At 37.9% G+C, this 23,857-nt stretch overlaps 4 protein-coding genes across 12 annotated transcripts; 2 read left to right on the plus strand and 2 right to left on the minus strand.

The window, feature by feature from the left end:
- The first annotated feature begins 407 nt into the window (after nt 1–407).
- On the plus strand, nt 408–3,994 carry LOC119997689 (metal tolerance protein 4-like). 3 transcript variants are annotated; one of them, XM_038844854.1, is made up of 7 exons: nt 408–807; nt 1,187–1,425; nt 1,691–1,889; nt 2,252–2,430; nt 2,515–2,665; nt 3,279–3,409; nt 3,707–3,994. In XM_038844854.1, the coding sequence occupies exons 1-7, from the start codon at nt 576–578 to the stop codon at nt 3,878–3,880; spliced, it is 1,305 nt and encodes a 434-aa protein (XP_038700782.1). In that variant the 5' UTR covers nt 408–575; the 3' UTR covers nt 3,881–3,994. The 3 variants fall into 3 exon arrangements, with proteins under 3 accessions (XP_038700782.1, XP_038700783.1, XP_038700784.1); XM_038844855.1 differs by having other exon boundaries at nt 1,256–1,425; XM_038844856.1 differs by lacking the exon at nt 3,279–3,409 and having other exon boundaries at nt 3,707–3,851.
- Nucleotides 3,995–4,465: 471 nt separating this feature from the next.
- LOC119996283 (protein PHOTOSYSTEM I ASSEMBLY 2, chloroplastic-like) lies at nt 4,466–8,200 on the minus strand. Of its 2 annotated transcripts, none has more exons than XM_038842864.1 (6): nt 8,071–8,200; nt 7,352–7,452; nt 6,554–6,719; nt 5,602–5,694; nt 5,040–5,170; nt 4,466–4,838 (listed from the first exon to the last, which is right to left on the minus strand). In XM_038842864.1, the coding sequence occupies exons 1-5, from the start codon at nt 8,147–8,149 to the stop codon at nt 5,040–5,042; spliced, it is 570 nt and encodes a 189-aa protein (XP_038698792.1). In that variant the 5' UTR covers nt 8,150–8,200; the 3' UTR covers nt 4,466–4,838. The 2 variants fall into 2 exon arrangements, with proteins under 2 accessions (XP_038698792.1, XP_038698791.1); XM_038842863.1 differs by having other exon boundaries at nt 4,466–4,955.
- A 372-nt stretch (nt 8,201–8,572) lies between these two features.
- Nucleotides 8,573–17,702, minus strand: LOC119996282 (casein kinase 1-like protein HD16). Its single transcript, XM_038842861.1, has 16 exons — nt 16,947–17,702; nt 16,105–16,233; nt 15,920–15,993; nt 15,755–15,824; nt 15,613–15,668; nt 15,234–15,305; nt 14,976–15,070; nt 14,578–14,644; nt 14,366–14,495; nt 14,049–14,267; nt 13,837–13,979; nt 12,893–13,067; nt 12,713–12,803; nt 10,250–10,407; nt 9,297–9,485; nt 8,573–8,979 (listed from the first exon to the last, which is right to left on the minus strand). Exons 1-16 carry the CDS (start codon nt 17,295–17,297, stop codon nt 8,920–8,922), a joined length of 2,079 nt encoding a protein of 692 aa, XP_038698789.1. The 5' UTR covers nt 17,298–17,702; the 3' UTR covers nt 8,573–8,919.
- A 60-nt stretch (nt 17,703–17,762) lies between these two features.
- Nucleotides 17,763–21,901, plus strand: LOC119996284. 6 transcript variants are annotated; one of them, XR_005467830.1, is made up of 7 exons: nt 17,798–18,232; nt 19,062–19,152; nt 19,302–19,487; nt 19,981–20,241; nt 20,900–21,106; nt 21,201–21,318; nt 21,706–21,901. XR_005467830.1 is itself a non-coding variant. In XM_038842865.1 (5 exons), the coding sequence occupies exons 3-5, from the start codon at nt 19,323–19,325 to the stop codon at nt 21,201–21,203; spliced, it is 375 nt and encodes a 124-aa protein (XP_038698793.1). In that variant the 5' UTR covers nt 17,763–18,232; nt 19,062–19,151; nt 19,300–19,322; the 3' UTR covers nt 21,204–21,573. The 6 variants fall into 6 exon arrangements, 1 of the variants encoding a protein (XP_038698793.1); XR_005467833.1 differs by lacking the exon at nt 21,706–21,901 and having other exon boundaries at nt 17,791–18,232; nt 20,982–21,106; nt 21,201–21,573; XR_005467831.1 differs by lacking the exon at nt 21,706–21,901 and having other exon boundaries at nt 20,957–21,106; nt 21,201–21,573.
- Nucleotides 21,902–23,857: the final 1,956 nt, after the last annotated feature.

The following is a 23,857-nucleotide window of genomic DNA, read 5'->3' on the forward strand; positions in this document are numbered from 1 at the left end:
CCCAAGCGACACAAAGGGAGGTGGCGGAGAAGAGCAACCAGAAACGAAATCTCAGAATACCCTCTCTCAGAAGAATAGGAAACGACGCCCTTCACCCGGTGAGAGCAGCAAAATCACCCGGTGAAGCAAAATCGAATGTTTCCACTACGCGTTCACCATCATCGGTGCATGAATCGCAGATCCCAGCTTTCGATGAAAGAGAACGAACACATGTACCGCAGCGAGAGGCTTTCGATGAAAACGAATGGGAAGAAGAAGATGCGTGCAGGAAGAGATAAGTAGATAACTGGAGTAGGTGCATGTATTAGTTGATCGGCCAGGATGAAAGACCATTAAAATGATCAAACGGTCTGTATTAGCACACATTTTGATCACTGACAAACACCATCCGCGAGACTAGGAAAAACATGCGGAACTCGCGTCCAATTCTATCAACTTAAGTAAAGTATAGAAGTATAGATAGATAGATATTTTCGAGAGAGATCACAGCAGCAGTCCACACAAGGATTTTTTTTTCTTTTTTGATAAATAGTCCACACAAGAACTTGTCGTCGGGTCGTGGATTTGGACTCGAAATGGAGGGAAATTCGGATTTCGGCGTGAACTCGCCTTTGCTGGAGGCGAACGGAAGTCCAAGAAAGACGACTCGTGAAGACGGAAAGCGAGGAGGCGACCTGAGTCCGCGTAACTCGATGAACTTTCTGAGGAACGAGTTTGTTTCGCGATTGCCTGATAAGGTTCGCTCGTCTCTCGATGTCGAATCTCCTTATCATATCAATATCTCCAAAGCCAACAGCCTTAGCGAAGGTACTATCTCTTCATGCTAAGTTCTAAATCATGTTTGTTTTTATCTCTGTGTATTTTTATGGTCATTTGCTAGCAGAGGACTTGTTATCTGAAGAGTAATGTTTAGTCTTTATATGTGAGGCACTGTTTGGTTGGTGAGAAAGTTCGGGAAAAACAAATGACTGGAGGAAAAAAATTTAAATTGTTGCCTCAGCTTATGCGTGAGGCACTGTTTGTAGTGAAACAACGAAATTAAATACTGTAGTTGCAGTACGAAATGCATCAATTATCATAAACTTGTTTTTGTTTCAGTTTTTAAACCTTTGATTTTCTATTTGAAGTATTCGGAACTTGCGTCTTGAGATCGATTTCTTACAAATTATCTGAATATATTGAGTAGTTCTGCTTTCTCATCAAGAGATTGGGCACCACTGCAGTTCATGCTTGAAACTAGTGAGTTATTTTATAGGAGAGAAGGAATACTATGAGAAACAATTTTCTACTCTGAAATCCTTTGAGGAAGTTGATTCTTTGGTAACATCCGGGTGCATTGAGGAGGATGATTCCGAAGAACAAGTGCAAGCTGAGAGAGCCATGAAAATCTCCAATTATGCCAATATCGTACTTCTGGCACTTAAGGTAATACCCTCTTCTCGTTTCAAGATCAATTTAAGACTTTAGTATGCATATTTTAACTATGAATGTCCATACTTTCACACGATTCTTCATAATATATACCTATTTTACTTTACACGAGCTGCACCAATCATGTGTTTGTTGAGGTATTGCTAAATATTGAATGTTAAAAGTCCAATGATCCTTTAAACCTGTTTATTTGATACACCATTGCATAACTCATTTACCTTGCTCCTTTTGTAAGTATAGTTGTGTGCCTAATTTTCAGATCTATGCTGCAATAAGGAGTGGATCAATAGCAATTGCTGCATCAACTTTGGACTCTTTACTTGATCTCATGGCTGGTGGCATACTATGGTTAACACATCGTTCAATGAAGAGCATAAATATCTATAAATATCCAATAGGAAAATTGAGAGTGCAACCGGTGGGTATAATTATATTTGCTGCAGTCATGGCTACACTTGGTAAGTTCCCATGCCCTTGCTCTCTTACTTTCCATTGATTTTTGCTCTTTTCTTATTTGTAGTAACCACAGTCATTGGAATTCCATCAATTAGCATGTTGCATAGCATCTTCGGTTTTGTTATGGTAGAAGATATAGAATGACTAATCTTTTGTTTTGAATTCTTCTTATAGCTGCTATTCAACTAACTAGCATATGCAACTTACAGGGTATTAAAAACCATCTTCCCTAGTATTGCATTACTCTAGAGAAACTTAAATTGACGATAACTTGTTTAACTTGGCTTTAAAGTACAATTTTGCGACTTGTTCATAGGCCTCCTTTCATGAAGGAAGAAAACATCATGCCTTCCATTTCTTTCAGGATTTCAAATATTAATCCAGGCTGTAGGGCAACTAATTGAAGACAAACCTTCTGAAAAGATGTCCGCAAATCAGTTGGGGTGGTTGTGCTCAATCATGATTATTGCTACTGTGGTAAAGCTTGCCCTCTGGTTTTACTGCAGAAGCTCTGGGAACAGTATTGTCCGTGCCTATGCAAAGGTTCTTGCTCAACCTCTATGAGCATTAGCCTTCTGTAGTTTTGCTTTTATTGATTTGTGTTACTTCTTCAAATGCCAATTCCAGGATCACTATTTTGATGTGGTAACAAATGTAGTAGGACTAATTGCAGCCATTCTCGGTGATATAATCTATTGGTGGATTGATCCAGCTGGTGCTATTATTCTCGCGATTTACACAATTGCAAATTGGTCTGAGACTGTAATGGAAAATGCAGGTAGCTCCCTTACTTTACAAGTTTACATTTACGCTTCTCTCCCTTCCAAAAAGTCGGATTTTCTTGTCTGTTCTAGGTGAAAGAGGAGAAGAATGGAAATTAGAAAATGAAAATGATATACATGAATTTCATTCAGAATTTCATTCAAAATTTCGAATACTAAGTACTTCTTGGTGAGATTTCAAATTTGATCCAGGTAGTTGAGTTTGTTTATTGTTACCATTAGTACCCATTGCTGGTCCTTAAAGCCTTAGAAGGTTCTGAATTTTTTGCACTTTGAGAGATTGAATAGATATCTACCAATCTTATTGCGGTTTTCCTGATGGAAAATATTTTTAGATGGGTTATTTGTCTTCCAATGTTCATTTATATTGGAAAATTTAGCCCTTCCTATTGAAAAAATAGACTTGGAATAAATGTTTCAAAATAAAACATGTACAGTAGAAAGCCAACAGCTTGTAGTCCAAAGTCCAAACTACTATTTATATCCTTGAGATAGCAATTGGAAACTCATCACCATCAGAGCTTAAGTATGTTAGCCAGAGAGATTGTAGGATGGTTCTTTTTAGCTTAAGTGATACTGATATGTATCATGGTTTCTTTCCTGATGAAGTTTCACTAGTGGGACAGTCAGCGCCCCCTGAAGTTATGCAGAAATTGACTTATCTTGTGATAAGACACCCTCAAGTGAAGCGGATTGATACTGTCCGAGCATACACCTTTGGTGTTCTTTATTTTGTAGAGGTTAGTTATATTGTATACCTGTTTTTTAGTTTGAGTTTCATCATAGTGAAATTAGGATGAATTATATATTTCCTTTGTAGATGTTTTTGACTAGTGATTGTTTTCATTTTAGAGAATTGAGCCAGTAAATCTATTCCTCTCTCTTGAATGTCATGTATGCTTCGTTCGCTAAATTGGTGCTTTCAGCTAGTTAATCACTAATTAGTCATTTTCATCAAATCTTCATCTCATTGTGTTACTCTTTACCTCTTCTTCTTTTTTTTTTAATTATTTGTAATCATTGAATCCTTTAAATAGGTGGATATTGAACTTCCAGAAGATCTACCTTTAAAAGAGGCTCATGCAATTGGAGAAACTTTGCAGGAGAAAATAGAGAAACTCCCGGAAGTTGAGCGAGCATTTGTTCATCTTGATTTTGAATGTGAGCACACACCAGAGCATTCTGTTCTCAGCCGGCTGCCCAACAGTTAGCGGTATTGTTCTTCTTGTGTTGTCTTGTTGCACATAACACCGGCATTTTATATATCTGCTATCATATGTAATGCGATAAATTGTTTTCATTGCAAATTTTTTTACTTCTTGCCCTGGTTGTCTCTGGAATCAGAGCAAACTCACGAGTGCGGGGGAGTGTTAAAAAGGTGTTAAAGGGATAAAAATCCCACATCGATTGTTGAGGGGCTTGGTGTCTAGTTTATAAGCTTGCCCAAGTCTTCAACCTATTGTCCAGCCTTTTCCAAGAAGGTGGGCTGGGAACTGCCACGGCCCAATGGGCCGAGATGGTGGGGAGGCTGGCTCTGGGTTGTGCCATAGTGGGATTTTCTACACCTAATGCCTCAAGGCAGAGGCCCCATGGTTCAATTATCGGACACACGCAGCAATACATGCTATTGTATCTGTTCCTTGGAACATACAAGGCAGAGGCCCCATGGTTCAATTATCGGACACACGCAGCAATACATGCTATTGTATCTGTTCCTTGGAACATACAATGACACAATGCGCCAGCCATATGTTGCGGCTCTATTCTTAGTCTAGAGCGGTTGTGTAATATAAAACTTTAGAGGACCCCAACAACAGACTCAACTTTTAGAATGCACCATTCATACATAAATAGATGTTTAAAAAGATATCATGCCCTATGATCCAATAGTTTTTCTGTGCCGTGAAGCTACATAGAAGATAGCCTCTCATCTTTGCTCCATAGCTCTGTAGGTAATGCGTAGATAATTAGCTTGTTACAAATTTGTCGCTGATGTACCGCCTGCCTACTGATCTCCAATTGCAAAAAAAAAGTATAGTCATGCATGAAATCAAAGTTTAAGCTACTTCAGCCCTATCCTCCAGAGTGAGCTCCGAGTCAGCACCCACAGTACAATGAATACAGCCATTATTCTTCTTGCTATGCTTCATCACGGTCAGAAAGCCCCTACTGCAAGAGTTCAAGAAGGATACATCAACCACATCTGCCAAGCTTATGTAGTTTGCATTCTCGAGCCATTTCACGTTATAACATTGGCAATGGAAGCATAATTATTTGTATATCGAGCTGTTGATCAAATGGTCAGCAAAGCATTAAACACAAGCACACGGTTCCAAAAGAGAAATTCTGCTTATGTAGGATACTACTTACTCAAGAGTTTGGCAGTAATCGCCCGTTGTACATCTTATCAAGTAATTTCTTTGCTTCTGGCCTCCTAAGAAGACCTTTGTTATTTGGTAAACCAGTCCCTAAACAAACAGGACACACAAGCTTCCCTCTGCCTGCTCGGAGAAAAGCAAGTATTTATTCATAATGAAATTGCAAATCCCCTAACAAATTAATATAGGTGGAAAGAAACCCACAACACTTTTACATGAATGGGTTAGACATCAGAATGAAACAAGAAAATATTGTAACCCTTTACAAGGCAGTGGTGGTGTGGTACCAGTCCTTATAGAAACTGCTTGACACTACCCAATTCTTCACACTAATCATCGAGCATTTTCACATTCAACAATTTCTCAAGTTTTGCAGTACGAAATTATCTAGATCTTTGGCCTTCTTAACCTTTACTATCATCTATCACCACGATAGTGCAGGCAGCACCAACAAATGGGGGGTCAAACATAAGAATGCAGCATTGATACCATACTAGCTTATGTTACCCCAGGGCCCAATAAAGAGCTAGGAGTATTAGCAGAGAAGTACGTACCATAACAATTAGGACACTCTGTAAACTCATAGACATCTATAGCGCGTTTTCTGTTGAGAGCTTTCCATTTTCCGGTACCACCACACATATCACCTAAGTGAAAGAGAAATAAGCATATCACAGACAAGTGTAAGATACAATAATTATATTAACAAACAAGAATTGCCATTGAAAAAATTCAAGATTCCATGCATAATCATATCAAAAGAACACATGGTATATAGCAACAGGTTTTTAACATAAATATTTTCAACGGTTATAGTAAAGAGGAAAAAGAATCCCATGTGGCGAATATCTATATGTAACCTTATGAATATCTGAATGAGAAGTGATAGGGATCCCAGTAAAAAGCATCTCAGTCATCCCAGTAGTGGATGTGTCACTCTTTGTTTCAATCACAAGGTTTTGTGGGCCCCTACACTTACATCAATCAAGGGACAAGATCCACTACTGGGATGCTATTTATTGGGATCCCTAACATTTTTGTATTTGAATTCTTGAAGAGAAATAAAACAGATCACAGACCCATTACTCGCTCCCACAGCAGTAAGACATGAAAATGAATCAACAGAACCACTTTTACCATGTTGTGAGAAACAAACCACTGAAAAGAATAAGTAGAAGTTTCTACAAAGGATCAAATTTCTTTTGCGTGTTGCACATTGCCACTTATATTTACTTGCAATGCAAAGAAAAAGAAGGCAGCAGGGGCAGAAGATGCAAGAACCACCACCATATCTATGTGACATATAACAAACAAGCCAATAACTCCAGCTCTATGCTCGCTCGTGCTTTGTGAGTTCTTTCAGTAGCTACTGCTGGTAAGAGAGCACAGGCTTCTCCAGCCCCAGGGAAAAAAACAGTACTCTAAAATTAAAGTGCAACTATTTTACATATGTAGAAATCGTGCAATCAAAAAACACCAAGTTACGAAAGCAAAATTAATACTTACAGAAAATAGCACCACTTCCTTGACAATTCCGGCAAACTGCTCTTTCCTTTCCATCCAAAGCAATTGCCTGTGGCACAAATATAGAGGTGCCAGAATTGCTGATCAATGCAACTGTAGAACACAAACATGTAAGACACCAGCGCCTTGTAGTTGATACTTGAAAGCCCTGTAGAACAACACGAAACTTTCCATAAGTAGAATATAAGTCTTAGATTATAAGTAGATCCGAAAATAATAAAAACAATAAGATGAAAAAAGCGACAAATATTTTCAATGTGGAGTAACGAACTGTGTGAATATTATCTCACAGATGCCTTGATCAGTTTATCGAAGATAGTCTACCCATCAACATAATGTCAAGGCAATAAAAACATGACTCCATTAAGGACTCGCTCCGTTGACCTTGAAATTGTAGTTGTTCGTTTCTTTTACCATAAACTTCTGCGAACAAATGCACGATTCATTGTTTAAGAGGAGCACTATTAACAAAGACCTGTAGTTGAAGCTTTCAACTTGTTACTCCTGATACACATGGGTATGAATTTGCTCTAACAACCTTATTATGACAATCAATCAAATGGTGCTTTGGGGTACAAGGAGTTGGCAGTCATCAAATAATAGACATGGTCCACAAGGAACATGCTCTGAGTATTAAAGCGATGAGCAATGGACATCACAAATTCATCTACACTTTACCCTGCAATTTTTTCTTAGAAACTGAGGAAGTTCTATCCAAATGACTGGAAAGTGAAAACCAGTAAATGAGCTAAGATTAGGAACATGCTGAGAGTATGAGACCTTTGTATTGATTTGCTCTGCCAAGTTGTCCGAATGACCTTGAGTGCTGCTCTCATTTTCCAAACTTGATCTCACACAAAATCTAAACGATTTTGAGGTCGCTGCAATGTAATCAAAAAAAAGGAAGCAGATAGTTTATCTCGGCATCTAATAGACAATAACTGAAAACGGATTTTCACAGACTTCCACTGCAGCATGAGTAAAATGACGAGTAAAATGACAAGTAAAATCTACTAGCAACATATGCACCACTAAAAACTCAAACGGTCCTATTTGGAAAAATCCCCCGTATTGGTTCGGAGCTTATGAAGTTGTTTTGATTTTACTTTTAAAACCAGATCCTAACAACGATACATTACAAGAACGATGGATTAGCAATTATGGCAACATCAGACTCGACATTTCAACTGTAATATTCGTCACAATAATTTTTTATTTAAAAAATTCGAATAATTCCTGCAGCACTGATGTCTGATAAGAACTGCTACCAAGAGCTTAGGCTATCCAGAGAACTGGAGTTAAGATTTAATGCTAAAATTAACAAAAACTCAAAATTATGAATCACAAACATGCGAATTCATGCGTATAGAAAACAGAGTACTGTCACTGTAACTTCTCCGCATGCAGGCACTTCACAAATGAAGCTCAACTTCTTCTCTGAGTGCCTTAAACCAGCACGTGTACACATGGAGAGAGGGAGAGAGAGAGAGAGAACTCACAGGTGACTGGAGAGGAGGAATTTGAGGTTATGGACAGGCGTTGAGGGATAGCGGAGAGATGAGAAGAAAACGATGCCATTTTCTTCGACTTTTTAAAATTAGAAGTGAAACAATTATTCCTCAATTGTATTTGTTTTTCTTAGATGAATTTACTTCCTTGATCGCTGACGTGGAGTAGCCTCCATCGTTCAATTTCTCCTCTCTGGTGCTATATATGAGATTTTCTCCAAATTCCTTTTTTTTAATTTATTTTTTTTGTTAGAATCTCAATCTAGGCCACAGGCCCACAGCCTCCATGGCCTATGGCCCCTAAACAAAAAGGTTTTATGATACGGCAGATCCTGCAACGATTAATAATAAATCTTTATGGTTACAGAGACACCATCCGCTGGCCAGGCGAAAAAAATAAAGAAGCAATAATCAAGCAGCCTCATGAACATAATAAATTTTAGTTTTATTTAGAAGATTTTAATACACTCCGATTTTTTTAAAAAAATCAAAATTATCAAATATAAGCATGTAACTGTTTTAATTAGCCTTATAATTAATTTCGAACCATAACTCTCTGTTTCACGGTTTCCAAACAGGGACAGGTCTCCTACCATGGGTCTAGTACGTCCCAAAACTATAGCTCAAAGGGAATAAATACTAGGCCATAAGTCTGTACAAAGCTGAATATGCGTCACAATCCAATTCTCCATAGCAGGTCCAACTCTCCATTGTCATAAACCTTGTGTGGGAAATTTTACAATTAAACATGACTAAAACAAAATGAGGGGAAAAACTCAGAAGAGTAGGACCCTATAATCCCTTTACTTCTTTACCCCCCTTGCAAACGGTTCCGAAATGTCAAGATACAGTTCGCCCATAGCACAGACACGAAAGATAGAGATTCTTTGCCCATTTTTCCTACAGACGATGAGGAGAACAAAATCAGTGTTAAGAATATATAACAAATTAAGTACTTAAAACTAAAAAGAATTGTTCATATTTTCACGCTCTTACGACCGATGAAAAGATAGCCAGAGGTAATCTCGCCAAGAGCTATCTCTTGCTTGATTTCTATGTAAAAATCATGTTTTAGAGAAGGTTTTGCCTTTGAGCGGAGGCACAAACTGAATCTGGCACATGCCCTTCACGAGCATATACAAAGACACCCGAAAGATTAAACATCTTTTGAGATTCGAAATTCCTTTCTACTCAACAACTTTTGAGATTGCAATTACCTTCACATGCGTGCTTGGAAATTGTGTGGTACGCAAAGTTTCCTGAGTTTCATCACCAGGTCGGCGCCTGGGGATGCTCAATATGAGAGCAGCTTGATCCCAAGTAGCAGCAGTTGCCGTAATTCGATAACCATTGTCCCATCGTTTATGAATGCCCTCACTCGGATAGAGAAAATCAAGCTCCACAACCTATTGAAGCCAACGCAATTTAGAGAGAGAAAGCAGGCAGTACTATGGAGATACTACTGGAAACATGAAATCTACAAGAAAACAGGAAAAAAACACTCAAGAGCATTGCCATCTGTAAGCACTGGCAAAACATTAAAGCAACATACAATACCAAGGTTTTCATTATATCACAGTTCTGAATCTGGGCACAAACCTAACTAACAAATAGCAAAGGTTAAAATACTAATGCAGGAATTTATTTAAGTTGCTTTATAAGCATTTACATTAGCAAAATTAACATAAAAGGAAAGGAAGGAGGAGAGAGATCAGCAAAAAAAAGATAAGTAGGAGAAGTAAAACTTCATCACCAAGCATCCAGCCATTCACCCATTTGGATTATTTACGAGTGCCTTTTATTAGGACATCCTCACATTAACTAAAACTGAATACCTGCGGTTTTAAAGTCAGTTGCTCAAGAATCCACGATCTTCATCAGAATACAGTAACAATTATAATGAGGAACTAAAAACTTACCATCAAGACAAAGAAAACGAAAAGCAAAGAAAATGGCCAAAGGAAAATGCGTAGGTTGATTCAAGATATCTTGCAGGAAAATAAAAATGAAAGTAAATTTGTGCAGAAAACATTAAGAAAAAGACATTGATAACAAAGAAAGAGGGAATGAGGAAATGATAAGTACTGGTAAAAAGATTTAGAAGTTTATCTTCTATCTGATAAAAAGCTAAAAACAGCAAATGGTGAGGATAAGACAGTAGAAATTCGACCTGATCACTGAATCCAGCATTCCGAGACATGACAATACCCCACCGTGCTCCAGCAGTTGCCATTGATGTCACATGAAACCCCTCTCTCCATTTCTTGTTTATCCATTTAAAGGGGAACGACTCACTCACTTTGTATGACTGTTGAGTATATTGAGTGCCTGCGCAGATTCAATTGTAACTACTAATGTGCACTCACCGAACTGAACTTCAAGGTTATATAGATAGAATCTTATTAATTCATCAAAGAAACTTTATTTAGTCAATACTACTAACACTACGAAACATTGAAAGCATTCATGCATATGTTCTTCACGTTGTAATATGTAGTAAACATATATCTAGCCATCTCTTTTGCTTCTACATCACGATTTACAAATAATGTCCCATTTCTTGTCACAACACCAATGCCACATTTGACGGAGAATTGGCTCTCGTGTCATCAGAAAAAAGGAAATAAAACTAGAATGTGGTTGAGAAAAGGATGTTCATACACATTCCATGTTCGTTATGCATTCGTTAGTTTAGACAATACGGAATCGGGTTTAGTTCAAATCGGTCACTGAAAGATACCACAGTTTGCAATTAGGTCACTCAAAGAAATTTTTTTCAAACAATGTTCTAATTTTAAGCAATTAGGTCATGATGGTCCAATTCCGGTCAATTGATCGCCTGAAATTGCTGACATGTCCGATTAATGCTTACATGGACCCAAATATGCTATAAAATAAAAATAAAAAATGCCATGTGGAATTAAAAAATGATATGGAATTTAAAATTAAAATAAAAAAGAAATGTGGCATATATCAACAAAAAACAAAAACAAAAAATAAAATTCTTGTCTCCCATCAAACCCTCCCAGCCGCCACCACCATCCCCACCCTATCCACCTCCACCACTTATAAACCCTACAACTTCCTTTTCTTCAACTCCTTTAACTTCCTTTTCTTCACCCTGTACCTCGCATCCACTTGGGAATGGATGCAACGGATCCTTATGTTCTCCGGAGTTTGATAATGGCCCGACGACGAGTTATTAGAAGGCAAGAACTTGACTCGTTCCTTGACCAATCGGATCTACACAATCGGATCCTGACAAGAACTTAACCCCCTCTCAGATCCACCAGATCTATAGCACCGTTTCTATTTCCTTCATCCAAACACGATCCCGATTGGGTCCCAAAGTGGCAAGGACGGAGGCTAGGTCAGAAGTCGATCCCGATGAAGCACTCCCATAGAACAAGGTTGGCTCCCAAATTGGCCGGAGGCCGATTGTCTCTATTTTGACCGCTGCTCATCTCTCACTAAACCCATTAGAAGAAATCTGCCATATTGATTTTTTTTGGTTTTCGTTCTAAGATGAAAGCACCACGTCTGTATTCTTCATTTTTTTTCTTTTTTTTTTTAAATTTCTGGGTTTTCTTTTCTTAAAATTATTTCTAGTTGTTTTTATATTCCATGTGGCATTTTTATTTTTATTTTAATATTCGACTATTGTATATTTATTTTAATTTTGATCCACATATGCAATAAATTGACACCTCAGTAATTTCCGGCGATCAATTGATCGGAATTGGATCATCATGACCTAATTACTTAAAATTGAAATATTGAGTGACCCAATTTGAAATTTTTTTCTTTGGATGACCTAATTGCAAACTGTGGTATCTTTCAGTGACCTATTTGAACTAAGCCCAATCTATCCAAATGACAAAATTAAGCTGCTTCAGAAATAGTTATACATACATAATTATAGTACACCCCAATGATTAGCCCTGCCCCTACATGTAGTTCTGACCCAAAAGTATCAGTTTTTTTTCCATGCACGGATATTTATAAAAGAAAAGCATTTCATGTAGACACAAAAATTTATATTGATTTCAAAAGTGATAATATGCAACTGACGCAAAAGAATGATGCAGAGACCCAACTCCTGCAATAGGCAGGGAACAAAGGAAAGCAATGGAGGCTAATACTATAAAAGAAGAAGAAGCACCAACAAATTTGGGGAAGCATTAAGCATCCTATTTCAATCCTCACACTATCTCCCCATTTCCTAGCCAAACGGACAAATCCTTCTAGAATGTGTGCATGACATTTGAAGCCATAATGACGTCTACATTCAGTTGCAAGAAGAAACCAAGCATGAAATCTAGCACACTAGTCATGCATGAAACATGTAGAGCACACAGCATAAAAGAGTTTTGCATAAGCTTCTACCACAGGAAGGAAAATCTCCTTTCAACTGAGAAGAGCCTGTGAGATTATTTGCCGACTTATCGGAATAAATTAAATTCCACTCATACTTATTCAACCGTCAAGTAACATTACTGCATGATGACAGTCACAATATTACCATAGCATGCCACCCACATATCTTTCACAAGGATTGAAATAAATTAGAATTTATTTCCAATTGTAAAAATAATCCACCAATATATAGCCTGACTGGAAAAAGTAAACTGACCTTTGGACATCACCACAAGGGAGCTTCCATTGCTGGCACCAGCAATTGAACTAATATAATAGTTCTTCTCCCATTGTTCCATAATCCATTCCTGCAAATTTAAAACAAAAGTATGTAAATTATTTTCAACATATATTTTATATGGAGGACAACAATAGTGTATGGAGAACAAAGATTCACCTTGTGTAAGAAAAGGGGTGACAGTTCATACACTTGGCTCGTAAAACCAGTTCCAGCATCCATAATGAGGGCCCAAAGATTGGAACAAGATGACACACAACTTATAAGCAGACCATCTGAGGTTCCTCTCTCGACATGCTGAGCGAGCCTTGCATCAGCCACATTATAATGGTACCTAATCACATAAAAGATGAACAAGCATTGAAAGAGTGAGGAGACTTTGTAGACAGAGAGACATTTCTGCCCTCATTTGCTATATAAAATTCTTCTACAGCAAGGGTAGGCGCATAAAGCATGATATCTACACATCCCCAAGTGATAATGTGAGAGATGATTTCGAATCACATTTGAAAACGCCCTCTCATTTATATTATCATTTTTCCCACTTGGAAAACGATAACGACAATGATAATGAACTACAAATAACAGAAATACCCAGAGAAGTGCTTCAAAATTAAGAAAAGTGCCACGCCATGGTCAAAGAATACTCCCAAAGAGAATGTCACATTAAAAAAAAAGATCTATGCTATGGCCATAGACCTTGCATCGGTTTTTCAGGTTTTCCAATTATTAAGGGAGTAAAACTGTAAAAGCAAGCCAAACTGATAAATTTTTAGTCCATCATAAAATTAGGGTTGAAATCATTCTCCAAACCAAGCATCAATACCTAGTGATAATTTCTAACCAAGTCAAGTTCAGCAAATGCAAATATACCAAGGATTTAAGATGTCTTAGATGTGTTTGAACTCATTCTTCTACATGAGGTATGAAGCCTCTCCACTTGAATGAGCAAAATACTAAAAATATTGTTTTTACTGCCCTCTTTATGATGGTCAAGTAAATGTATAATAGTTTCATTATATACCCAAATCATGATCTTACATAAAAATCAACAACTAACAGAAGGATAAATGATAAAAAGGTAAAGGATAAAGCAGTGTCACCTCTGTTTCATTGGTTGCCTAGCATTGTAAATGGAAATCCACTGCGTAGCTGGAACTCCCACACGAATTTTCTTCTTGGGTTGCCCATCGTCTTCTTCCTCAGTGATCAACCTGCCTCGTTTTTGGCCAACTTGACAGATGATCTGAAAAATCGTAGCTCCAATGAGCATCCAATATTAATTTTTTGCAGTAGTTTTCAGATGTCAGAGTACCTTTTGAGCACCCTCGGTGTTTATAGGCCTTATAGCTGGATTTGGTCCCAATAGACCCTCAAACAAAGAAATCAGCTTTGTATAGTTGGGCTCTTCATCAAACTTCATGTTCACCACAATCTCCAGAAATTGTCTAAGGGGAGGCGGGCAGAAGCAGCAGAGCACTTCAGGAGATGTTGCCATCTTCTTTTTGCATACTAGGAAGGATTTATTATCACCCTAACAAATTCAGAAGGAAAAGAAGACGACTAAACATTTCATTCTGTGGAAGCAAATAGAAAGCAGTAGATTCTGAATATGCGCTAGGCAGGTGATACCTGATAACCTTGCCATGGTAATCTGCCTCGATGTAGGAAGATGAGTGTGTATGCAAGAGACTCAAGATCATCCCTTCTACTGGCAGTTCTTCCCAAGTGAGCATGAACACTTGCATATCGAACAGTTCCTCTGGGGAAATAAAAGGTTTTAAGACCCATGCTAATCTAAAATAGATTCTTAAAAAAATCAAAGAAGATAAATATTGGCTCACCTAAACATGTCAGGACGCTGATCATATTCAACATGTCGTCCATTACCACCATCTCTCCACTTAGTTGCTGCGATATCATGAAATCATAAAACAAAAAAAGGTAGTGCAAGGAAATTAAAAAATTATTTTAATGCAAAGAAACTTTATTCAGGGCAACGAAGAAAGTTAAACCTAAGGGAAAGGACACATGAAATAACAAAAGAAGAAGCTGGCGAAAAGAATATAACTTAAAGTAACCACTAATGCTGATGTATCTAAAAATTTGTAACAAACTCTGAAAAGCCAAAACTTGCTAGTCTCTGCAAATTATCGATTTAAGAGTCTAAGCCAGATTCTTTTCTTAAGAAGATTCTTATGTAGATCAACAAAAAAGAATAATATCTATATAATTTACTTGCCTAATCCAAGGTCAACAAGGAACAACTTCTTCTCTTGCAATGTACACGGCTGACCAAGTAAAAAGTTCTCTGGCTTTACATCTCCATGCACATAACTGATATCAAGCATAGTAACAAGGGAAATAACGATCAGTTTATCAAACATGACTAGAGGACTTTGAAGCTAATAAAACTTGATTTCACTATTCTCCAAACTTAATAAAGAGTTCTCAAAATTAAAGATGATAAAAGTGAATACAAACCATAGTAATCACATACCCTTTTGAATGTGTCTTTTCTAGAATTGAAAGGGACTCAACGGCAATACAAGCAACCATTTCCGATGACATCCTATGAAAAAGGAGAAAAAGGGGAAATGATGATACTGCATAAGAACCATATAAACAAAAAACATCGCGAAACTTTTCTTGAAGATACAAATAACTACACACATTAATTTAGATTTGGTGGGAAAAAAATGTACAGGCCCAACATTCCACCACATAACTGAAGCAAGAGAAGGATTCTCTAAACACAATCCAACAAATTAAGGAGTAAGGAGACTTATTGAGACTTAGATAACAAGACTAACAAATAAAGATCTACCTTGCAAACCAATACCAACCAAAAATAAAATGTGAATTACTGAATTACTTACGCTTGTCCAGACGTATTCCATACATCCCATAAGCTGGGACCAAGTATGTCCATAACCTGAACAATGAACATGATTACATAGAAGTTGAAGAAAAATTACAATGGTGAGATTAAATGAAAATAGATGGTGGTCCTGTTCATACCATCACATAATATTCTCCTTGCTTTCCTTTATAATGCACTCGCGGCACTCCATGACTACCACCAAGGGTGCTGTTGAAAAAATTATTTTTCAAACCCTCGAAAACAGTTTTTTTGAACGCATTAAGCTCTCGAAACATTCAATGTGAATGAAATAAGATACCTACTTGTACACTTGCCACTCATATGGAGGACCATAATTACAGCCTTTGCTGTTCTTGTGCTCAAATTTCAAAGCAACCTAAGGGAAAACAAGCAGACTTAAGCAACAACATGAAGAGAAACACCTAACACAGAAAAACAACAGGTACATAAAGCATTGAGGAAACTAAGTAGTTTGAATTGATTTTACCTCCAGAGCCCCAGGACCTGTGGTGCGTTCATTTCCACCACTGACACGACGACCAACAAACACCTGACCAAACCCACCTTTGCCCAACTTCCTCTCCACCTTATATGTGGGTGACCCTCCAACTTGAACCTGGGGGAAAGGAAAATAAACACTTTGTAACTACAATGAACAATAACAAGCATGACATACAACAAAAATATCCACGTCAACTTTTAACAATGACAGAAAAACTGAAAATGACCGAATAACTATCGATTTTGACGCTAAAAATATGTGAGGCTCTATATATTGCACAATGAGACCAACAATGGAAGGCAACATCACCGCTTGTATGCAAAATTTGTGGTATCCAAGACACGCTTCTAATGTAAAAGCATGTCAACAATCAATCCAAGACAGACTTCTGACTCAAATGCATATATGTTTCAAAAACAAAACTACTACTCAAACCCCATACGGAAAAGTAAAAGCCATAAGTTCCTCAAGATAATAAGACATGCAAAAATGGCCTGAGAGGATACAACTTTGTGCATATAACTAATACAAATAAGCATGTGACCAAATTTTTGCAACTATAGCTATAAAAGACACAGCTCGATATGCCGATTAAGCAACGAAGCAGCAAGATTCATACATAAAATAGTTCAGTATTCACTCGACATCGAATGGCATTTACAAAACCAATCGAACGTTAAGATAACGGCAGGAAACAAAGAGCCACCAACAGGCACAGCTTCTCCAGGTTGAAAGTAAGAAACACCACTTGAAACAAAACCAAAAAATAAATAAACTAAAGCATAAAAAATAAACTAAAGAAGCAAACCAAGCAAAAACACGCCCACCTTCTCCGGGAAAGGAGTGGTATTTCCCTCTTCCTCCTTACCGCCCGCCTTATTAGCACTCAACCCACCACTGTTGTCAGCCATTTCACCCTTCTTAGCCTTTTTTGACTTCAATTCGGTATCCCTCTCAGATATTACAATCACCTGATCCTCCTGCACCTTCTCCTTCTCCTTCTCCTCCTCTTGCCTCCTTAACCTTTTTGCTGCCAACCTCGTTCTAGGCCTCTCACGAGCCGCCTCTGCAGCTGCTTCTCTCGCAGCAGCAGCACGGGTCTTCACCTGATTTCGAGTTGCGGCGTTGGGCTCTATCCTAGCACGGCCTCGGCGTACTCCTCTCGGACGCTGGGGCATCGTTGAAACCCATGCAATGAATGCGCAAGACCCAGAATTCTTATCATTATAACTCTCTCTGTAGCTGTGAGACGCTATTCATGGCTGAAAACGAAGTTCAGAGAAGGTTCTGCTCGAAATCGAGTTGAGTGATCGATCACTTTGAGAGACAGTCTGGAACTATAGATGAGCTCAATAATACCATAAAGAATTTGAGTAACGAAAATTTAGGGTTAGGGTTGGGGTTGGGGTTGGGGGAATGCGGGCACCATGAAATTGTGCGAGAAGAAATAGAGAGACGTGGCGCCGACTCTAAATTCTAACTGTTGAGAGAGAGCACAAATAGAGAACAGAGAGAGAGAAATAATAGATCAGTTTTTCCAAAATTTCTCCCCATAGGATTCATGAGTAAATGTTGCAGAGGGTTTTATTTTATAGTATCGCGTATGTCTTTATGTGTGTTGCATTTAAAACCGGGAATTGATGGGAGAATAGGGTAAGCATAGTTGTGAGCCCAAGCCCGGTTAAGGGGGCTCAGATCAGTGACTAAGCCCGCCCTGAAAGGGGTATGGGTCTGTGGGGCCCTTCGGCCCCTGATCAGGTCCAATTAGAATACCCTCGTTCTGCCCTTCGTAAAGTTGTATGTGAATTGCGCGCGCCTATCCCTTTTAATTTTCATATCGTCCTCCGAGAATTACAACGAGAGAGGGAGAGATAAAACATTAAAACTTAGAGGGTTTTGTGGATCGCCATCGCCAACGGCATGCTCTGCTCTTCTGTACAAGCCTCCGATCTGTCAATCTCCCGTAATGTCGAGGAAACCTCATCGGTAAGTCGCACGTTGAGATCCATAAGGATGTGGAAGCGTTAGTCCGATCTGTGTAAGAGACCTTGGTTGCGCAACCTTAAGACCTTCCACGTTGAATCATGAAGTGACGTCGAAGCGGCTGAATAAGGTCTGACATCCATATCGCTTCGTATTTACAGGTTTTTTTGACGATTTTTGTTACAGCGAATAATTAGGGTTTGGTGATTTCAAATCGTAACTCGCTGAGGCTGTTTTGTTGGACGGGACACCGATTGAATTCTAACGTTGAACCTGAGAGATTTTTTTCCCCTTCTGTTACTCTCATTCTCTTGCGGTTTATTTCCATCCAAACAAAAGAGTCTTAGGCTAATAAATGCTCGGCATCTTTATTTTACTTGTTATTTGATATTTTTGTTATAAATGATTGACAATTTTCGGATGAAATCGTTGCTTCCAAAATTTACTTCAGTGATGTAAGAGATGATCAATGAGTAGAGTAGAACTTTTGTGTCTCTGGCTTAAAATTTCCTTCTGATCCATTCGAATTTTAAGATTGCAGAGGCTTAATTAGGCGCATAAGTAGTTGAAACTAGCTCATTTTCTATACATTCTCGTAAAAGTTGTTGTTTAGCTTCCACTCTGACAAGTTTTGTGAATGAAGTACCAAATATGATCACAATCTTCTCTCAGTTTCTGATTTCTGAATGAAATTAATTGTAGTGACTATTGAAACATATCACGCAGTCTTACTTTCCATAATTTGTTTACCTTATAAAGAGTGAAAACTCTGATTTTTAATTAGTACAAATATGGTGTTTTTTCTTGAACAATGATTTTTATTTTTAATGTTCATTTTCTTAGAAAATCAATCTGTATTCATGACTCTTTTGCACTGTCTTGGATTTCTTTATAATTAAATCATTTGAGGTTAATGTATATTCATTTTAACGAAATCTGTTGGTCTATTCGCTCGGTAGATTCACATAATAGCATCCCAGTAAGTCATCAATGAAGCCTAGAAAGAAAAAAATATTTGGGCAGATCATTTGCAGTCAGGAAGCAAAAAAGGTATGTATTACAGCATATAATACCTTTCTAGTCTCTAGATGTGTCTTGGATACCTTTTCTTTTCATTACTTTGTTGAGACATGATTAGATTTTTATTCCATGATTTCTTTTACAAGCATGTATTATGAGCAGTGCAATTCTATTTGCAGCTGGAGATGAGCACATAAAGTATGCCGTGTTTCAGGCGAAGGGTTGTTTTGCTTATTTCCAATCCTGCAGAGTTCATAGAAGAGACACAAGACACTGTATCTCATGGCATACTTGTCTCATCTCTTTCTCTACAGTTCTTTAAACTTGTTGTGAGACTAAAATTTGTTCGAGAGCCTTATTTTAAAGTGAGCCTGCATTCTTTTATGTCTTTATTGGTTGTATTAGAGTAGTATCTGCCCTATACATCTATATGACCTTCTTTTATGGTTGTGTTTAGTGTTCATGGCTTTAATGTGATCAATTGCATACCTGTCTTTCCTTTATGGTTTAGTCTTGTTGCTAAGATTATGAGCATTCGTATTTTATTTCAATATCTACTGGCAAAGATCGTTAAATATCTTCTGCAATTTTTGTCATTTAGCATCTATCATTTTGTTTGTAAATTTGTTCATTCAATTTTGTGTGTCTGTAAATTTCCATCCCTTAACTTTCAAAGTCTCTCAAGAAAGAAATTGATCTCTCACGGCCATTTCTGGAACTTCAAACACTTGAAATTATATTGAACAAGCCACTAACTGAGTTGAGTTTCTTATTAAGTGCTTCGTCTGCTCTTATGTTACTGTCAAATAATAATGATTGATACTAATATGTACTAATATGTTTCCTCTCTCATTAAAGGCCCCTTATCAAACAACTACGGCTTCTACGAGCACTCTTGATTCCAACGATCGTTAGTCTGTCTGTTTATCAATGACTCAATGGATGGAAAAAGGCCCATGGCTTACCGTTTAATCTCGTGACAAAGGACCTGAGTTGCTTCACTAAACACATCACTCCTTTTGATCCAGCTCCTAATAAAATGCAAGGCATATTACCTGTTCACTTGGACATTGATCCCCACTGAAGCATTATACGTTGTGACCCCTCTATAATTTTGTGGTCAGTTCAACTTAGCGATAATTTTGTGCTGCTCTTTTTATCAGTGTTATTTTCCTGCAAAATAAAATGTTGTTACTTTACCATACTGAATTTGATCATATGACGTGTGTGCTTTATGTAATTTTTATTTGATCAGGTAATTTAACTGTAGCATTGTAATTGGTGGAGACATATTAGATTCCACTGATCACATTTTAAACCTTCCTTGACTGATATTACAGTCACGGTACAGGTGATATGGACCTAGATCTTCCATGTTTGGAAATGGGACATGAATTTCTTAGGCTAGGTGTTCAGCCAACTACAAGCGCTGTGATATTGCTAGTCATAGGTTTTGTGAAGGGTTCAACACTTCAACTTGTCAGAAGTTCTAATTGCATTTATATGGGTCCTGTATTTGCATGAACGCATATGTCTAAATGATTCATAGCAAATTCCTAGATAATATTGACAAGAATGGTATATTGATTCATCTAAGTCTACGTTCATGTTTGATGCCTATTGCATGTACAGGTCAGACGCTCTGGATTAAAAGTAGTATTTATTTTGGTTGAGATATTATGGATATAAATGCCATATTTGGCAACAAGATTAATCATTTATGGGTTCAGTCTTTTGGTGGAAGCTAATTCTATTGTTTTTCCTATGATAATTACAGTTGCTGGTTTACAATTTTGTCATATTGGTATTCATTCTAACTGATACGCGGTTGAAGTTTGCAACATGTGATACAATTGTAGAGGTGATCTACAAGCATACTATCTCCACACCAAAGAATCAATGCAGAAAAACCCGGAGCTGCTGTTGTTTTGCTGACAATCTTGTCTCTTTCCCCAACAATGTCAAAGGGGCAACTGTTGTTGATGTGGGTGCTCTTTGGTTTCTTAGCTTAGTTGAAATCTCTGAGTCCTCTGTTTCTATTTAGTAATTTGATTTTCTTGTGTTTGTTTTCTTCGCAGTGAAGAAGCTAGGTTTGTGGGGGGCTCTTGCTGTGGCCTATGGGTTCTTCGGAGTCATGATTGGTGCTGGAACTCAGTGGGCATCTTCGATTGAGGCATTCAAAGTTTTAGTTGGAATGTAAGTTCCTTTCTATATTTTCTGAATTCACTGACATCTATTTTCCGTTCTTTACGGTGGTTAAATTTCTACCCTAATGAATCTCTGTGATTTCAGACTGACCACAGGTGGCATACTCTTGCCTAGTCTAGCATAGTTTTAGAACTTTAAATGATCAACAAAGTAAATTCTCACCGTCATAATTTTATAAAATTAAAAAACTAAAGAATTTCAAGCTACTTTGCTAACCTTTCTAGAAAACGGACTTTTATTCAACACTTGAAGCTTGTCATTTATTTTTATTTTTATTTTTTTTGTATTGAGTGATTTTGCCATGCGGGATTGTTCATTCTGCATTCCTTTGATCGAAACTTCACCAGATCATTTCTGAATATTCACTTATTCCAGGATCATGATAATGCTTTTGAGGAATAGTCTAGTAAGGTTAGTACTGTATAGTGGGCACAAGCCAGGTTACCTCCTTTTTCATGCAGAGATTACGGCGGTGTATGGGGTAAAGCCGGATTTCTTTTCATTTGTTGCTTTTTGTCTAAAATGATTTATTAACAGAAATAAGTGACACGTTTTGTGTGTGTATAACCAACATCACCTTATTGATTTGGTGGGGCTTATTTTGCCAGAAAAGGGCAAAAGAAAGAAAGAGACTCGGCCAAGCCTTTGTTGCCCGCAAGTAGACCACAGTGACGAATCTAGTAGGCCCTTGAACGTTTGAAAGACAGCTGGAATACCGGTCGAGACGAGTAGGCCTCCGGTCCCAGTGTTTTTGTCGGTGGTTTATAAATTGGGCTTTACGTCAGGCTTTGCTGGGCTGGTCTAGTTCCTCTTGAAATGGTCCTTAGGCTTAATTTTGCCGGGCTGTGAGCCCAGTTAAATAGTATCGAAGGCCCTAATTTTGGGAGACGTCTTGGTCGATCAGTCTAGACTGTTATGAGCTAATATTGGACCTTGTGCCCAATATTTGTTGATAGAAGCCCAATTAAATACTTTTAGGCCTAAATTCGATGGTCATAGCCCAATAAAAATTATATAAGTGGAGGCCCATATTGGATTTTCTAGCACGGTGATGGTACAACTTTAGGATAAGAGTCCCGCCATTATTTGTGTATATAAAGCCCTATAATTGTATTGAGGCCCAACTTCAATTGACAAGCCCAATTAACTAGGTTGAGCTCCCAAGTTTTATGAGACCTCGACTCTTATTGCTTCACAATTTTCATAATAATGTAAAGTGGGCATCAAAGGGATAAAATGTGGAAATGGGCCTGCCAGATGAACAACATGGCCCAATTTGACTTAAGGCCAAAAAACTGACTAGGCCCACAATATTCTGTCAATGGCCCATATAATTGGGTTTCGGCCCATTAATATTGGGCCTTTTAGCCTGCTACTCTGAGCTCGTGGGCCCCAAATAAATGGCCCAATTTAACTTTTGGCCCAAAAATAGACCAGGCCCGCTATATTGTGTCATAGGCCCATATAATTGGGTATCGGCCCATTAATATTGGGCCTCATGGCCTGTTTTCATGAGCCCGTGGGCCCAAAAACATTGGCCCATTTATATTGGGCCTATCGGCCTGTTGTCCTGGGCCCATGGGCCCCAACACATGGCCGAATTTGACTTATGACCCCAAACTTTGCCCATTTAATATTGGGCTTTTTGGCCTGTTAGTCCGAGCCCGTGGGCCTAAAACACTTTGGCCCATTTGACTTAATGGCCAAAAATAATAAAATATGAATAGGCCTGCTAATATTGGGCCTTTCGGCCAATTTTGCTAATTCTGGTTTGGTAATGTTATATGATTTAAATCTAAATGATAAACTTTAATCACACCCTTACATTTACTAAAGATACCCCATCAATTAATTTTTACAAGGAATGATCAACTTAAGTTGGAATGTTTTTAATAAACTTAAAGGTATGACTAAATTTACCCAATCTCAAATGGTATTTGTTGAAAAAAACCCATTGCATTTATTTGTTTGGGCTCTAACTTGTGTCCCACCACTGAGATGCGCCTAAATGAGACGGGCAATTGTGTGTTACGCCCAAATTTGAAAAGCAGGCCCAATGAAAATGAATCATATGATTAAGGCCCAGGTTTGATTTTCTACGCGGCCCAACTTTATAATCAGAGAGGCCCACTACATTAAGCGGCAAAGTTAAATCGGTGAAAGCCCAACTATAATTTACAACAAATAGCTTGAGCCCAAATGCTAGTCTAGTACGGTCCAACTTGAATGGGTTTAATTGGGACATAGCGGCCAGCTGAAATGGGCCTCAGCCCCGTTTAGTGGTAGTAAATGCTATAAATTATGACCATTTTCAACGGGCATGTTTCTAATTAAAAAAGCTTACGTCAAACTCAAAGCATGAAGATTCGCGGACACAGAAAGAAATTGTACAATTCAATAAGAACATATCCTAGATGCCAACATAAGTTAGCTTAAAGGTCAACTTCATAAGTCTGGTTTAAAATTTCGGCAACCATTTAACAGCACCATTAGAATGATCATTGACCATTAACGATCGTATCTTAGA

Source organism: Tripterygium wilfordii, chromosome 4 (genome assembly GCF_013401445.1).
Source record: "Tripterygium wilfordii isolate XIE 37 chromosome 4, ASM1340144v1, whole genome shotgun sequence".
In the NCBI taxonomy this organism is placed as follows: Eukaryota; Viridiplantae; Streptophyta; class Magnoliopsida; order Celastrales; family Celastraceae; genus Tripterygium; species Tripterygium wilfordii.

Bases quoted from the DNA above. Each gene is read 5' to 3' on its own strand.
- LOC119996284 (XM_038842865.1), top strand. From the start codon at position 19,323: ATGCCGTGTTTCAGGCGAAGGGTTGTTTTGCTTATTTCCAATCCTGCA. The intron at 19,488-20,899 runs GTGAGCCTGCAT...TGATAATTACAG, and splicing joins TTCGAGAGCCTTATTTTAAA to TTGCTGGTTTACAATTTTGT.
- LOC119996282 (XM_038842861.1), bottom strand. From the start codon at position 17,297: ATGCCCCAGCGTCCGAGAGGAGTACGCCGAGGCCGTGCTAGGATAGAG. The intron at 15,825-15,919 runs GTAGGTATCTTA...TTTTTTCAACAG, and splicing joins TATGAGTGGCAAGTGTACAA to CACCCTTGGTGGTAGTCATG. The intron at 15,306-15,612 runs GTAAGTAATTCA...CCTTTTTCATAG, and splicing joins TGGAATACGTCTGGACAAGC to GATGTCATCGGAAATGGTTG.
- LOC119997689 (XM_038844854.1), top strand. From the start codon at position 576: ATGGAGGGAAATTCGGATTTCGGCGTGAACTCGCCTTTGCTGGAGGCG. The intron at 808-1,186 runs GTACTATCTCTT...TATATTGAGTAG, and splicing joins AGCCAACAGCCTTAGCGAAG to TTCTGCTTTCTCATCAAGAG. The intron at 1,426-1,690 runs GTAATACCCTCT...CCTAATTTTCAG, and splicing joins TCGTACTTCTGGCACTTAAG to ATCTATGCTGCAATAAGGAG.
- LOC119996283 (XM_038842864.1), bottom strand. From the start codon at position 8,149: ATGGCATCGTTTTCTTCTCATCTCTCCGCTATCCCTCAACGCCTGTCC. The intron at 7,453-8,070 runs GTGAGTTCTCTC...ATTACATTGCAG, and splicing joins TTCCTCCTCTCCAGTCACCT to CGACCTCAAAATCGTTTAGA. The intron at 6,720-7,351 runs GTCTCATACTCT...GTTGTTCTACAG, and splicing joins CAGAGCAAATCAATACAAAG to GGCTTTCAAGTATCAACTAC.